General features: G+C 27.3%; 1 protein-coding gene and 1 long non-coding RNA gene across 2 annotated transcripts in view; one reads left to right on the forward strand and one right to left on the reverse strand.

Moving 5' to 3' along the window:
* LOC111031643 overlaps nt 1-12,194 on the forward strand; it is a 25,039-nt gene extending 12,845 nt beyond the window's left edge. The window contains exons 2-3 of the long non-coding RNA XR_002604232.1: nt 1,874-1,992; nt 12,087-12,194. This is a non-coding gene — a long non-coding RNA (uncharacterized LOC111031643). The remainder of the gene's footprint in view (nt 1-1,873; nt 1,993-12,086) is intronic.
* Nucleotides 4,708-14,693, reverse strand: LOC111031640 (fatty acyl-CoA reductase wat-like). Its single transcript, XM_022311670.1, has 8 exons — nt 14,394-14,693; nt 11,983-12,231; nt 8,638-8,765; nt 8,455-8,564; nt 7,496-7,685; nt 7,179-7,439; nt 6,428-6,685; nt 4,708-5,178 (listed from the first exon to the last, which is right to left on the reverse strand). The coding sequence occupies exons 1-8, from the start codon at nt 14,679-14,681 to the stop codon at nt 5,097-5,099; spliced, it is 1,566 nt and encodes a 521-aa protein (XP_022167362.1). The 5' UTR covers nt 14,682-14,693; the 3' UTR covers nt 4,708-5,096.
* Between the last annotated feature and the right edge of the window lie 548 nt (nt 14,694-15,241).

The following is a 15,241-nucleotide window of genomic DNA, read 5'->3' on the forward strand; positions in this document are numbered from 1 at the left end:
TTTAAAAACAATTAAGACACAAATACGCTTATATATGCTACATTATTTTTTATATTCATTTTAACTTCAGTTTTGAAAACATTCATCAAAATCAGGAAATATTTGAAATTACTTGTTTGTTAGAACAAGTAAAAGTTGTTAAGTGCATTTAATTTTTATAGCTAAGTTCTAAAAACTTGATAAAAGTTCTTCATAAATAATTTATAATAGAGCCAATAAATCTAAAAATGTATACAGACACATTTTTTTCTACGGGTAATATTAAATTAAAATTTAGGAGAAATTAGGTATTAAACGAAAAATAACGGTATTCGTTTTTGCATACTACATTTACATTTTTTTGGCACCACAACATACCCTCGTTATGGGCGTAACACTGAACGTTATATTCGTTCTACAAAATAGTAATATTATAAAACAGTTATTTTTTTAAAAAATAATGAAATTAATTTTTTCCTCTGTACCTTATCAAAGCTCCTGCTATATGATATAGATAAAAGTTATTACTTATTAGTTATTAGTAATAATTAGGACTAGGATTTCTATGACTTAGCATATTTTTTGCATACAATCCTAATAAATCAGTATTCAATTAGTAGAACAATCTTTTTTCATAGTTTCACATATTTTAAAAATAAATGCATATAATACCATTGCACCTTATTGTATATCCCTTATGTATAATATTATTCTTCTATAACGTTAATAATTATCTACTCCATATTTACGAGTTTGCCGTTTACATGTAGAGTTGTATAGCCGTATTAAATCGTATTTTGAGTGCTTGTCGTTAGGTATGATATTGATACGTATTTTTCGTCTCGTCGTCATCCTACAATTAAAATAGTAGGTCTTACATTTACTTCGCTACGCTTTGTCCGGAGAGATGAATTCGCGATTTAAAAAAAAAAAAACTTTGAAATTTCATCAAAAATGTAATTAAAATAAACCATTTATTAAACTTTTACGGTTGATGGGAGGGGTAGGAACGAATGACAAAAATTGTTTTTCTTTGTAGGTATAGGTACCGAATGACGACTAAACACATTTGGTTTACATTAATTACAAGATAAATAATTTCCACAACACAATAAATATATCAGCACGGTTTTGTTTAAATTATAATCATATACAGCGAATTTCACACAAACTTTACATGGTATTAAATTACATTGTATTCTTACAGAAAATTAACTATAACTCCGCTGCACACTGCTCATCAAAATACGAAATCGGTAAACACAAACAAATAGTATAAGTGATATAAAGAACCTTGCAGTACCTACGAACAGTAAACTTCTAAATAATTTGAATTTAATATACATAATTAAACAATTAAATAAACAAAACGGAGGTTATAGTTTTTGTGATAAAAAACCATTATAACACAATATGGACGTCGTTATGTTTTCTGCAAAAAATTGACCTTTCCGTTTATCGCCAGTATGCCTATAGAAATATGATATATTTAAATTTTCCTACACTACATAATTTAGTTTTTAGATTTTTGTAACCCCTTATGGCTTATTATAAGAACTGATACTTATAACTTATAAGTATCATATCATAGACGATAGACCACTTGAATAATATTTTTACAAACACAACCTAATCTTTCAAAATATTTGTATTTTTTTTTTATTTTTTTATTACTGCTTCAACAATGAAATCATTATCCTGGAGAGAAACGGTTTACAATATATTATGTAATTTTTTTTTTTTATAGCCTCGATCTAAGGCCACTGGCTGCAACAATTATACAAGGTTTACATTATATTACATCTTAAATACATTAATATCAGTGTAGTAGTTAAAAATGATTAATTAAATTAGTCTTAATTATAAATGTCATTGTGTTATTTATGTTGTCTAGATGAAGGGCTTCAAAGAGGATGTTTGGTACTCCTGCTTCCCGTTTATCCGTTTCATAGGAGAGACATTCTGTTTTGATATATTTGATCGAGAGAGGTCTGCAACAACTGGCACATACAGGTGGGTCATCCTTCTTCATCAGGTATTGGTGGGTAAGGGATGTGTGTATGATTCGCATTCTGTTGATTGAAATTTCTATTCTTTTTTAGAAATGTCCGGTAGCGAGGGTCATACGAGGTTGGAGTTTTTAATTTCGTTTCGTTTTGATGAACCTTGTGTCCAAATATATGTTTAATATTATAATAATAAGTACATACATCTTAGTAATTATATACATTACAATGTGCTTAGCTAATAGGGATGATAATAGTTATAACTTTTAACTCATACTAAATATGAGAAATATTTATAAATATTTGTTGTATAGATTAATTTTTGTAGATTAAATATCTTCAAGATTTGTTGGTTGTGGAAGGATTTTTCTGTCTTCAGCTAAGTATAGACATTTGAGAAAGAGATGTTTTATAGATATAAATTATGTGCAGCAAAATTTACACAAAGGTCTTTGTATTTAAATATTATTGGTGGGTTTTTATTTTTATTAGATTTACCGAGAGCCAGGCCCGTAGCCAGACCAAATGTTCAGGAGGGGCAAAGCAAATTTTTGGGGGGGCAAATTTTATTATTTATATATAAATGTATTAAATATTAATGCAATTTTTAATTTATTTACATTGACGATTGACATTTCAGATTAACACAATTATAATTTTCCATCTAAATATCTAATATATATTTATAATAGAATATTTTGGGAATTTACAATGAAACATTTATTTTAAAGTTACAAAACGAATAATACTAAATAATAAAAATAAAACTTATATTGAAGTTAACATAGATAATTATAATATTCATAAAATTCACTGATGTTACGTGGTTAAATGTTGAACATTTTAATATTAATTAATACAGCTTCAATTTTCTATTCTTCTGATTGTTGAAGTTCGTTAATAATAGGTCCATGCTTAAGTCCATATTTAGGTGTTCTATAATAAAATGTCAATTGATAGGAAAGTATTGAGCTAATATAACGATAACAATCAATTTGCCAACAGTCGTCGTGACACGTCATTATCGTCGTCATGGCCCGGAATTTCCGAAATAAATACTACAATACGGCTAAAAAAAACTTTTTTGATCTATTTTATTACCGATGAAAATGTTATAAGCAATAAAATACATACCTACCTAAGAGTCTTTCTAATAATTTTTAGGGGGGCAATGCCTGGGTTTAGGGGGGGCAACGCCCCCCCCCCCGTGATTACGGGCCTGCCGAGAACAGGTATAAATAACGCATGCTTTTAAAAGACATAATTATATACTTATCAAATATTATAATATTGTATCCGATAAGTCATTTCTTATCTAAAATTTTCTTTAAAATCTAATACATTTCAAATTAAAAAAAGTTGGTAAGTAGATGTCACTTTGCTGTACATTAGGTGTCTAGGAGGTTGCTGTAATGGACAGTATTAAATTTACATCATATGACATTGTATACGAAAAACGATTCTGAGCAGAGACGGTATGACAGTCTAGGATATTTTATATTGTTATTACTTATTATTAATATGATAGCTGGTAAGTTGAACTAATATTATTTTTAAATCATCAGCAATGCTGGAAAAATATTTAATATACTTATGTAAAATTGGGCTGTTTTAGAATCGAATTACAACAAAACGATACACGATAATATCTGTGTTTATATGCAATTTTGTCCAAATTTTAACTTAAAATATCTGAAAAAATAACTGTATTCATATATTTTTTAGATTTTTTAGTTACACAAAAAATTGCTGAAGTTAAACCTTGTTTTAAATTTTCAATTTTTAGCTATAAAAATTAAAAATGTTATACATTTTTAACTACGAAATCATTTTCAATTTTCAATTTGATAAATATTTGTCAACATTTGAACTTAAATGCTAATATAAAAATCGTGCCTATATATTTTTAATGTTTTTCAACTGCTATTGTAACAATTTATCAAGAATTTTGTAATACATTTCATACTTTTTAACTCAGCCAATAAAATTTAATTGACATTTGTGAAAAAAAAGTTTAAAAAATATATATGAACTAAATATAATTTGCTAAATTTCGTGATGATTTTTACGAATTTTGTCAACATTTTATGTTTAAACGCTCATAAAAAATTATTTTGGATTTATGCTCAACTTTTTTTTTGAATTTCCATTAAGAACAGCTTATGATGAACCTTGAATACATTTACAAGTTTTTTGACCGAGCAAACATTTTTTTATCGACTTAAGTTTAAAAAAAACAAATAATAATCAAAAATGTCAGGTGCCTATAAATAGTTCAACACAAATCAAAATATTTTTAAAATTGTATAGACAATTTTAACACAAATATTCAGCGAAAATGTCATGTATCTACGGTCATTTTTGTTAGAGTTACTCAAAAAACTAAAATCGATTTTTTCGAAAACTATAGTTTTGCGTAAAAATTCCTATTTTTGATTTATTTTTTGTTTGTTTTTCCTGACGGTTTTGTAAACTATTGGAAATTTTAATTTTGTCCTCCCGAATGCACCATGTTTTACAGTTCAATCCCAAGTATGGAATTAAATTTATATGGTGGTTGAATCCCGTCATACAAAACAGCTACCTAGTTGATATTGGATTTCACTTTTGTTATCTTATTTACATAATTTATTACTAGTAATATAGTAAAAGGTTGAATTAAATGTTCATTACCAATCAATATTCAGTTGTATCGTTAATCATTGGTATTCAGTAACGGATATTTGACAATAACAATACACAGGTGCTTTTATTTTTAAAAAATCAACTTTACCTTGCTTAATTAACATTTCTTAAAACCACCAGGTGGATAATGATTTCTTATTCTAATTAAGGTAAGCAGAGACGTATTGTGAAAAATAATGTAATGTCCTTTTGACAATTAAAATGCATATCGTGTAATTAACATCACATAAATAACTTGCAGCAGGCTAATATGACTAGGTAACTAATTAAGATCATCATAAAAGTATTGTTAAATAAAATAAAATAAATAAAATAAGATGTATAATGTGTATGAAGTAGTTATTCATTTCATGTTCAAGTATCAGCTGTTTTGTTTCATGATCATAATCTGTAGAAGTATTATTGGTGTATGTTGGTTGGTATTCTTTAAATTATAAACATCCAATATAAAAATTGTAGTAGAACATAAATAATAAGAACAATGCACAAATGATGCAACCAAAATAATCTAAAAAATATAAAAGACAATAAATACCTGTATGATAAATAACAAGTAAACAAAGTAACATATTAATTAAGTCATAACTATGGTGTGGATTTGTATGTATTTACCTACATATTTGTCGCGAATGATAATATTCGAATGATTCCTTATTATAGAAATACGTTACAGGACTTTCTGATAATTTTAAGCTATGGTTGATATTACATATTTTCACATATTTAATCTTAATTGCATATTTTTATATATTTTACTCGTGTTAAATATTGAGCTATTTACAAAATTAATAATGTACCACCGTTTTATATTATGTGTTATCTTCTCCAGGTTAAATTAGATCAGAATTTCCCGAAGTTGATTTTTTGATATCAACTAAAAAAAAATTTCCTTAAAGCACCCTGTCATGTAAAAATGTATTTAAAGAAAATTACCCCCAAACACATCTTCCCCCTGGTGATAACTCACTTGGGTACTTGGTTACATGCTGCTGCACATTGTTGCGAACATTTTAGTGTCATTGAAAATGTGATTTCCAAAATTGAAATAGATGTTGTTTCAGTATCCTAACTCCAATGAATAAATACTTAATTTGAATGTATTCCTAATTAATGTTAATAAAATAGCAATAATATGTAGTGTTGTATAATTTATATTTACCTACTTATTTAATACACTAATTTTATAAATTTTTTTTTCAAGAATAAAAACATTTTTTTTTTACATATCTTGTATTTTTAATTACATATTTGGATAAAATTAAATACATATATATGTACATATTTTTGAATTTTGAATACATACAAATCAGCACCCTAGTCATAACGCACTACACTTAATTGAATACTGTTCCAATTTAAATGTTCACGAACTTAAACCCAAACCATACCTATAGCTTCCATTAAACTAGATTTTATTTCAAAAATTTTTTTTCCACTTTAATATGTAATTCAAATTTAAAATAACTGTATTTGCATTCAAAATGTTCTTTTAACTTTGAAAGAATAATAAGTTTAGGTATTGATTTTTAATGGGCGAGATTAAATCAAACATGACATATTGTTAGTTGGAAATAAATAATAAATAATTGAAAGTTATAACCAAATTTTAATTCAAACATTTTAATATTATTTTCTGAAACAATTTAAACTATTCGATTATAATTTTTACTTAAAATGAACTGAATTTGAGATTTCAAAGTTCAAACAGTTTGAGAATAATTATTAATTTCTAAATGAAACAATAAAAATGACTTTACTTTCGATTTTTTGATACCGCCTTTTCTGTATTACTTAAGTCTTCGTGGAGTATATGTTTCCTGATCCCAAAATAATAGATTTCTATATAGGATTTCCAGTCGAATTCTTCAAAGCTGAACCAAAACGTGTTACGATCTTCTTTACTTAGTGAAGACCACAGTTCTACAGTGTTTTTATTGTCAAATAACCACTGTCTAGTAGTAAATTCACGAAGCAAATCCAAGGCATTTTCTGTTTTGGAATACGTTTTCAGCATTCTAAATAAGTATAAAAATGTGTTTTAAGCTTAAAATTAGTGCTTAACGTTCGTTATTATAGACATAATTCTAAAACCAGAGTGTAAAACAAGCTATACTGCAATTTTAAATTACATTGATTTGAATTCCCGTCTAAACCTATACAAATTATATTAAAACAATGAATCTACCTACTTTCACAGTTGTTCAGAACTTTTTTTCTATAAGTATAGAATAGTATAATTAAACATATTCATAATCATATTTAAATATTACATTGTAATTATTATAACAACAATTTTTAATTTTGACATAATAACCCAAGATGACAAAAACATTTTTTTAATAAAACGGAATATCGTAATTACCTATTGTTAATTTGTATTTAGTACATTATACATTTATACCTCAATTTATCTAAAACTACAGAATAATTGACTGAGAGTACATTTTTAAAATTATATAATCAATAATAATACTTATAAGCGCAACAAAATAATATCTAAAAACTTACTTGGGTGATTTACCACATACAACTAATGACATATCCATGAATACAGCCGGTATCTTATGTAGCCAAAACCTCAGAATTTTGACTACTAGCGAATTTGTATGGAAAATATAAAATATATACCATATCGATCGCAACGGTGGAATGTCGAAATAATGGTCATGAGTTTCTTTAATAAATCTACCCCATGTCAACGGGCTCTCAACACTAGAAACGTAATTATATATTTTTGGTACCATATTCGTTTGATTGGAATGTCGATGTCTAAAAAGATAAAAATCATAATTTTTTGGTGAAAATTGTAAGGGGAAAAAACATACCTGTTAACTGTATCCCACATAACACTAATCAGTGCGTTCACAGTATAATCAACTGGAATAATATCAGCTGTTTTATTTCTGTCAAGCTGTATCGTTCTTAAAAATCCAGCTATGACTCCGGTAACTATTCCAGATGGCCCATTTATATTATCCAACCAACCGGGATTAGGTTCTAACCTTGTGCATCCAACTGTAACGTACGATTCTTTTAGATTCTGAGCAGATCATTAAATGTATTGATTTTACAATCAGTGTTTTTTTTTTGTGTCTGTCATCAAATTTTGGGGCAGTTCGATTTTAATTCAAGTTCAAAATTTTCTGATAGAAACTAGTTGGTACTTTGGGGGATCAAAAGAGACAAATTACCAATAGTTTTCAAAAGCGGCAGGGTAAACAAAAATCATTTATCACAAGAAGTAACTTTACTTCTTTGACGAGTGAATGAGAAGAAAATTATTTTATATAAAATCAACTACGCATATTTTATGGCTTATACATTTCGATAACATTCAATGAAAAAAAAACATTGTAAAATCAATACTGTCAATGGTGCGCTCAGAATCTAAAGTAGTTCTTCTGAACAAAAGTACTACCAAGGTTAAAAGGTACTACAAGGTTTGGTTTAAAAGTACTACAAACTTATGAATATTCATTAATCACTCAAAAGCTGAGTTATTCAAAACACCTAGGTAGTTCTGAAACGAATTATATTATATATATGTATATGCTAACAGATTCGTCACTGCTTTTCATAATCTAAATAGAAACCAGCCTCGAAAATTTTGAATGTATTATATTAATACTATATTATATAATCGAATAACATATGTGATACATTAATATTATGCCAAACTAATAACATGGTTCACTATTATAAAAACATATACAAATAAAAAATTTCATTTTAACATTCATATACTTTAATTTTAATCCAATTTTATGTTTTCGAATAAACTTACTAATTGATGGACGAAATATTGAAATCGGCAAATGATTTTCATTTCTCGATATCAAATTTTCTGCAATCGCTTTAGTAAACGTATATGTATTGGGCCAATTTTCTAAAATGCTATATTTACAAATGAAAAAAAAGTCAAGAACTAAAAATATGATTCACTATTTACAATTATTATATAATTTACTTTGGACATGCCATTTCGTCTTTGGACATATTTTTTAGTTCCTTGGCCGTAATTGGAGTGGGATAGAATTCTTCCTTAATTACATTCCTCGGACAATGTGAATAAGCGGTCGATACGTGTACAAAACCCTGCAACAATAATTATAATTAATTCACATGGGATTCCTCCCATGTTGGTATATCTGTAAACGAAAAAGCAGTCTTAGTAGCAACTAGCAATTGAAATTAAGCCTCATTTCAACATTCCATGTAAATAAACCTAACCACATCCTCAGAAAGGTAAAATCCTACAAAAGTAGAAAATCTTCTACATAGGCATAGTGTTAACAACTATTTTTGTTAGGTAAAAAGGTCATCGTAGAAGGTTATTCTATTTTTTATTTTTAGGTAAATTTTTTTTTTTAATTAGCTTCTATTTATAATAAATTATAGCTTAATAATACGTAAAAATGCAATTTATATAATAATTTACATTTGGCCCCTCAAAGACACTGAATATTGTCAACTACAAAACAAAGGAAACATGGTAGAAAATTGGGATAAAGTACCTACTACTTTCAAACAATAATTAATTCAATGATAAGAGAGCGATAAATGATAACCAATATTGGGTATCATTCAATAAGAGTATAATATTAATGAGACCCAAATGTAGTTTTCATGGCGATGGAACTAGAACCAAATTTTTTGACTTCAGAAAATACTATACGAACCCACATAGCGGTAAACCTATTAAGGAGATCGGTGGTTATGGACTGTTTTTAAGGAGTTTAAAATAGGAAATTTTTAAATTCCTTACATGCGGGTCTTGTAAATATGTGCGTAGTAAGTGATGATTGGTGTGTGTGTGACTGCGTGTAAAAAAAGGCTGCATACGAACTGAGTCCCAGTATAACCTTTTATGACGAATTGAGTCCCGGGTTGTTTTAGGGTATAAACCAATTGAGTCCAGTGAAATTGTAGGTATAATACTAATTGAGTCCATGTTTTAATACTAACTGAGTCCCGTTAAAATATTATAATATAAAATAATTATTATATTAATATTTTAATTAATATATAACCAATATATTATATTTTTTCGTTTGATACAATATATATTGATGGGACTTTTAAAAGCTGCCCAATACAGTTTACTCAACTGTTAACTATCAACGGAATGAAAATAATAACTACATACCATTGGTATTTTGTTTACTTCTGGACAAAGTTTCAATAATATAGTATGTATATATAGGTATAACCGTGTGGAGCGGCTTTTGACGCGCGGCATAATTTTCGCTGTGTGTGGATAGTCATTTTATATTTTACTCAAAATAATCCTCGGACTCAATTCGTATACAATTAGTTTCCTAACCCCGGACTCAATTAGTATATGTCTCGTTTGTACCCGGGACTCAATTAGTATATTAATTTTTTCCGTTCAGGTACAGGGACTCAATTAATACACAGTGAAAAAAATAGCGAAGCGTTCCCGCACCCGCATATACAAGTCATCTACTCGGCGTTGCACTAGTGAACGGGGCTATTGTAAATTCCGCCCGAAATGAACAGGTAAAAACAAGGTCTATGGTAAATTCCGCCCGGAAAAATATCCAAGTAAAAAAGGTACATGTAAATTCAAAAAAAATATATAGGTACAAAGAAAATAGTTCCACCCGAAAAATAAATATTTTTAAACTAAGCGTTCCGTGACAGTACGACGACGTGACCGTACTTTTCGCGACGCGGTGCGTGTCATAACTTATACGTCTTATAGTATTGGGAAGTCACAAAATGTTCGAACATGAACAAAAAATAAATAGTATGGAAGTGATATTTTGACTCGTATTTATTATTATAATTATTACTATTTTAACAATTTTTAACAATTTTATATGCTACACAATATACACGACTTATAATATGTGCTAATTATTGATGATGATTTTATTTTGACTCGTATTTATTATAATAATTTTTACTATTTTAGGATTTTTAATACTTATATATATATTGTGCTAATTACTGATTATGATTTAATTTTACTATAATATTATAATTGTTATATTTACTTTTAGAATTATTACTATTCTTACGATTATACATGATTTATGTTGTAATTATTGACTTAATATGTGAAATATATATTTATTTAAATACCCACTTCTAAATTATAATGTTTAATCTATGTTATGTCAGTATTAATATGATTAATAAGACACATTCAGAAATTTGTTTATTAACAGTAATACATTTTTCGGGCGGAATTTACATGTATGTTTCTTTACCTGTATTTTTTTCGGGCGGAATTTGCATGTACCTTATTTTACCTGTAGTTCATTTTGGCGAAATTTACCATTTTCGGGTGGAATATACATGCGCCCGAATTTACATGCACCCAGTGAACGGTAAAAAATGTACAATCATTTGTACCTATGCACTTTTTGTCCATCCTACCGATCGACCTAGTAATGCTACAATACTTTAGAAAATCGATCCGAATTCATTATATGATGTCTACTTGAGATCGGTCAGTCCACATTTTAAGATTTCTAAATTAAATTCCGAATAATCAACTTTTAAAAATTCCAAAGTTTCAAAATATTCAAACTAAATTTATTGTTGTCGGGGTATGAAATTGGGAAAAGTTGACTGACCGATCTCAAGTAAACATAATAACGAATTCATATCAGTTCTAAGAAGTATTATCGTATAACTAGGTCGATAAGTATTATGGACAAAAGATTGGTATGTTTGGGTTAAAATAACTGTCCTCCGCCGATCCAATTAAGAAATATAAAACCTTCAATTTAAAAATGTAAACGTTCATTTATTAGTTATTTTAAAAAGAAAATATTAAATGATTAATATTACTTCATCTTTTCACGAGTAAGTTCGAATAGGATATACGAAAAATTAAACCATTGCTCTCATCAAAGATTTGTATCTAATATAATGACATGGAAGTTCTTGAGATCTAACACTTCGTGAACAAATGCTCGAAATAAAAATAAAAAATGTTGACGAAACACACAAAAGCAATATATTTAGTTTTCCTTAATATAATATGAATAATATGAATCGTTAAAAATGTCATTGTATTTAACTTACATCCTATTATACCTATCGGCTGTATCTAACCTAAAAAATTTCTAATAACCATAGCTATTGAATCCTTAACGTATGAAAATTGCAACGTATGTATTATTTTACACTAACACATACATGTATCAATTATATAACATCATCATTACTATATTATATACACCTACTTTATCGATGACTGCACAATTATTTGGATTTAATGAACAAGAACTGTTTTTGTCCGTTAAACATCGCAATAGTATATATATATATTATTTACCTTAAGATTATTCATCATAGTTGCAAGTTTTACAATATTATCTGTGCCTTGTATGTTTATTTTTGTTGCTATCTGAAGAGTTTCGTTGAATTTGATTGTTGCAGCACAGTGAAAAACGAAATTCACATTTTCCATCAACCAATCACGATCTTTTGATGATAAACCTAGCGAAGGTTGTTCCAAATCTCCATCAATCATTTTTATCTTAGTCACGAAGTCGGGCTTTTCGATTCGAAGGCGGTCAAACATCTTAAAAATATGTGAAACATAATATTATGAATAGATGACCAACAATAAATTTACTTGTATTGCAATAAAAGTGTATTTCATTATCAGGTACTGATTTAGCCTTATTAAAAGTGGTAGGTATAATTGTATTTTTTGTTTGTGAACACTTAGCGATGTTTATACACTGACTCGAAAAATATAATATAATTTTAAAAAAAATTGAAAGTTCAAATGTTGACAAAATTGGATACTACAACAAAAATAATCATTTTTCCTCGTACAATATTAGTTATTCAATTATAATATAAAAATATTAATTTTTAATGTTTGAAACTGTTTGCTATTACGTATATATTATCATTAATTAATTTTTTATAAGCAATGGATTTTTATTAAAATGTATATAACACAGAATATGTTATACGAGATCTGAAGTATGAGATAATACTATATTATATTTAATGTTGTATTCAATATTTTAAAGTTTTCTTTATTTTTTTTAATAATTATTATATATATATATATCATATACAATTAAATCAAAGATGCCAACAACAAGAATAGAAACTAATAAAAAAAAACAACAAATTGATCAATGTTCATCAAGAATCAACCAACCTCCATTCCTCCCATGGTCCCATGGGTGCACCACGTGTCTCAGACATCAAATCATAATGATCAGATTATGAACTGGTCTCACCTTATACACTCACAAACATCTAATGAACAAAAAGTAACAGAATGCACCTCATGTGATATCACAACTACTGTTAAACTAATATTAACCGTATGCCTCCAAACAAAATACTCCAGAAACAAACTAATGCTCCCCTACAATCTATGCGAACTACTATTACCCAACACAAAAAAAAAATCTACTCTTCTGAAACTCCTCAAATAGATAAACCCATTTCAGAAATCATAACAAGAACACATAGATTATATCACATGTATTTTCAATAACATAAACCTCAATGTATCATTCTAAGTTTACAACTTTAATAGGTATTTATGTAGTGTAGAAATTGTAAAATGTAAAATGTAATGTGTTATGTGTTTGTTCAGAAACGCCAATAGTAGTTGAGGCTTATTTTTAAATAAAAAAAATAATTAAATAAAATCAATTAAAAGCATAAGATATTAGTTATTTTATTGTTATTTAAAATATAAATCTTAAATACTTGAAACTGTTCACGATTACGCATATACCTATTATCGTTAATAATTTTTTAACAAACAATGAATTTTTATTAAAATGTATATTAAATAGAACATGTTATATGAAGATCTGACATAAAAAATAATACTACATTATATTCAATGTTATATTCAATATTTCAATATTTGAATGTTTTATTTTTTATTTTTTAATAATTTTTACATATTATCTATTATCACGAAAAAAATTATTATTCCGAAATACGATTAACTATTGAGGTTTTTTGATAATAAGGCTCGGTACCTAAATAAATTTTAGTTTAACACATGCATTTTATGTTTTTTCTAGGAGTTTAGGTACACATTTTTTTTACTGATTTTTTTCTAACCGAAATCACGTAACTACAGTACTGTCACCTAACAACTAAAAAAAATTTAGAAATACTCTACAAAAGCTTAATATAAGATCTCGCAAGTGAAGAAGTATGTATTTAAAAATAAACAAATTCTACTCGATTAGGCTTGCTAGATTCACAAATCGCAAGGTAGTAAAAAACTAAAAACACGGTAGTGTACGCGCGAGTATGGCCAAAATCACAAGCACTAACATAAAACATGATTGCGTCACATTGAGGTGAGATAGGTACTTTGAAACAAACAATAATATAATGAAATATATGGTTTTAGGTAATTTTAGTAATTTTATCAATCATATCTCTATGACGCTATGGTCATTATTCATTATAAATTTAGTTTTACTTATAACAAATTGCATGAAAAATAATAATTATACTAAATGTTTAGTAATTGTTAATCCAGCATTAGTGTTTTAATATATCGGATAATAAGAATTTATGTCACTTTTTTAATCTAAAACTTTATTACAACAATAATTGTTCGATAGGAACGATTAACGACAATATTTTTTTTTTCTGATTAATCCACAATATTATAACTAAAATCAATTACTAACATCGTATATATAATGTGTAATATTAAAATAGCTGTTGAAAAAATTAACTCACAGATTCATTGTAGATATCTGCAACCCTTTGACTTGAATCGATTCCTTTTTTACTTCTAACAAGAAGTGCAATTTTTTTTATTGAACATGATCTGAGTAATTTTTCTGTGAGTATTTTTCCCAAAAACCCTGTACTTCCAGTAACAAAAACAGTCCCATCTCTAAACGATTCAGCTATGCTTGTTTCCATATTCTTTAGTTTTTTTGTAATACATGTATGTACTTCTAAGAAGTGTAGTCTGGTGAATTTGAACTTGAACTGGAATGAAAACCAGTACACTGAGAACATTACATGTAGCAACATTGGTCGTACATATTATCATTATTATTTTCTTTTTTAAAAAATAATCTTGTAATTTGGTGGGAGTAATTCACACTTAGTGCAGAGGTAAACGTCATCCAACTTATCCGATTCACTGGCATAAAAAAAGCTTATACAAACGTAGTGTGAATCGAAACATGGAAGAGGATATTAGGAATCCCGATGCATTTTTTTAAAACTAATCTATCGCTAGTTCAAACCAGAAAACCCTAATTTAATTAATATTCTTTGTGAATTAATTTTTCTACTTTTTTTCTTTTAAATAAATTTAATTTGCGTATAAATGTCAATACAAATTTAATAATAATAATAATAATGATAAAATAAAACCACTGGTGATGCAAAGCTTGACAGATTGTGGCGTAGTTTCATTGCATCCTAAATATTAGTCATCTCATATATAAATAGGTAAATGGAGAAAACGCAATATTTATCTATATTATTTTTGCTAGACCAAATAGTTTGAAAAAATCATTTTTATTTTGTTTTTAAATCAGTAACAGAGTAAGTTAATTTTTTGTTTTCCA

This window comes from Myzus persicae, unplaced genomic scaffold (genome assembly GCF_001856785.1).
Source record: "Myzus persicae strain clone G006 unplaced genomic scaffold, MPER_G0061.0, whole genome shotgun sequence".
Lineage (NCBI taxonomy): Eukaryota > Metazoa > Arthropoda > Insecta > Hemiptera > Aphididae > Myzus > Myzus persicae.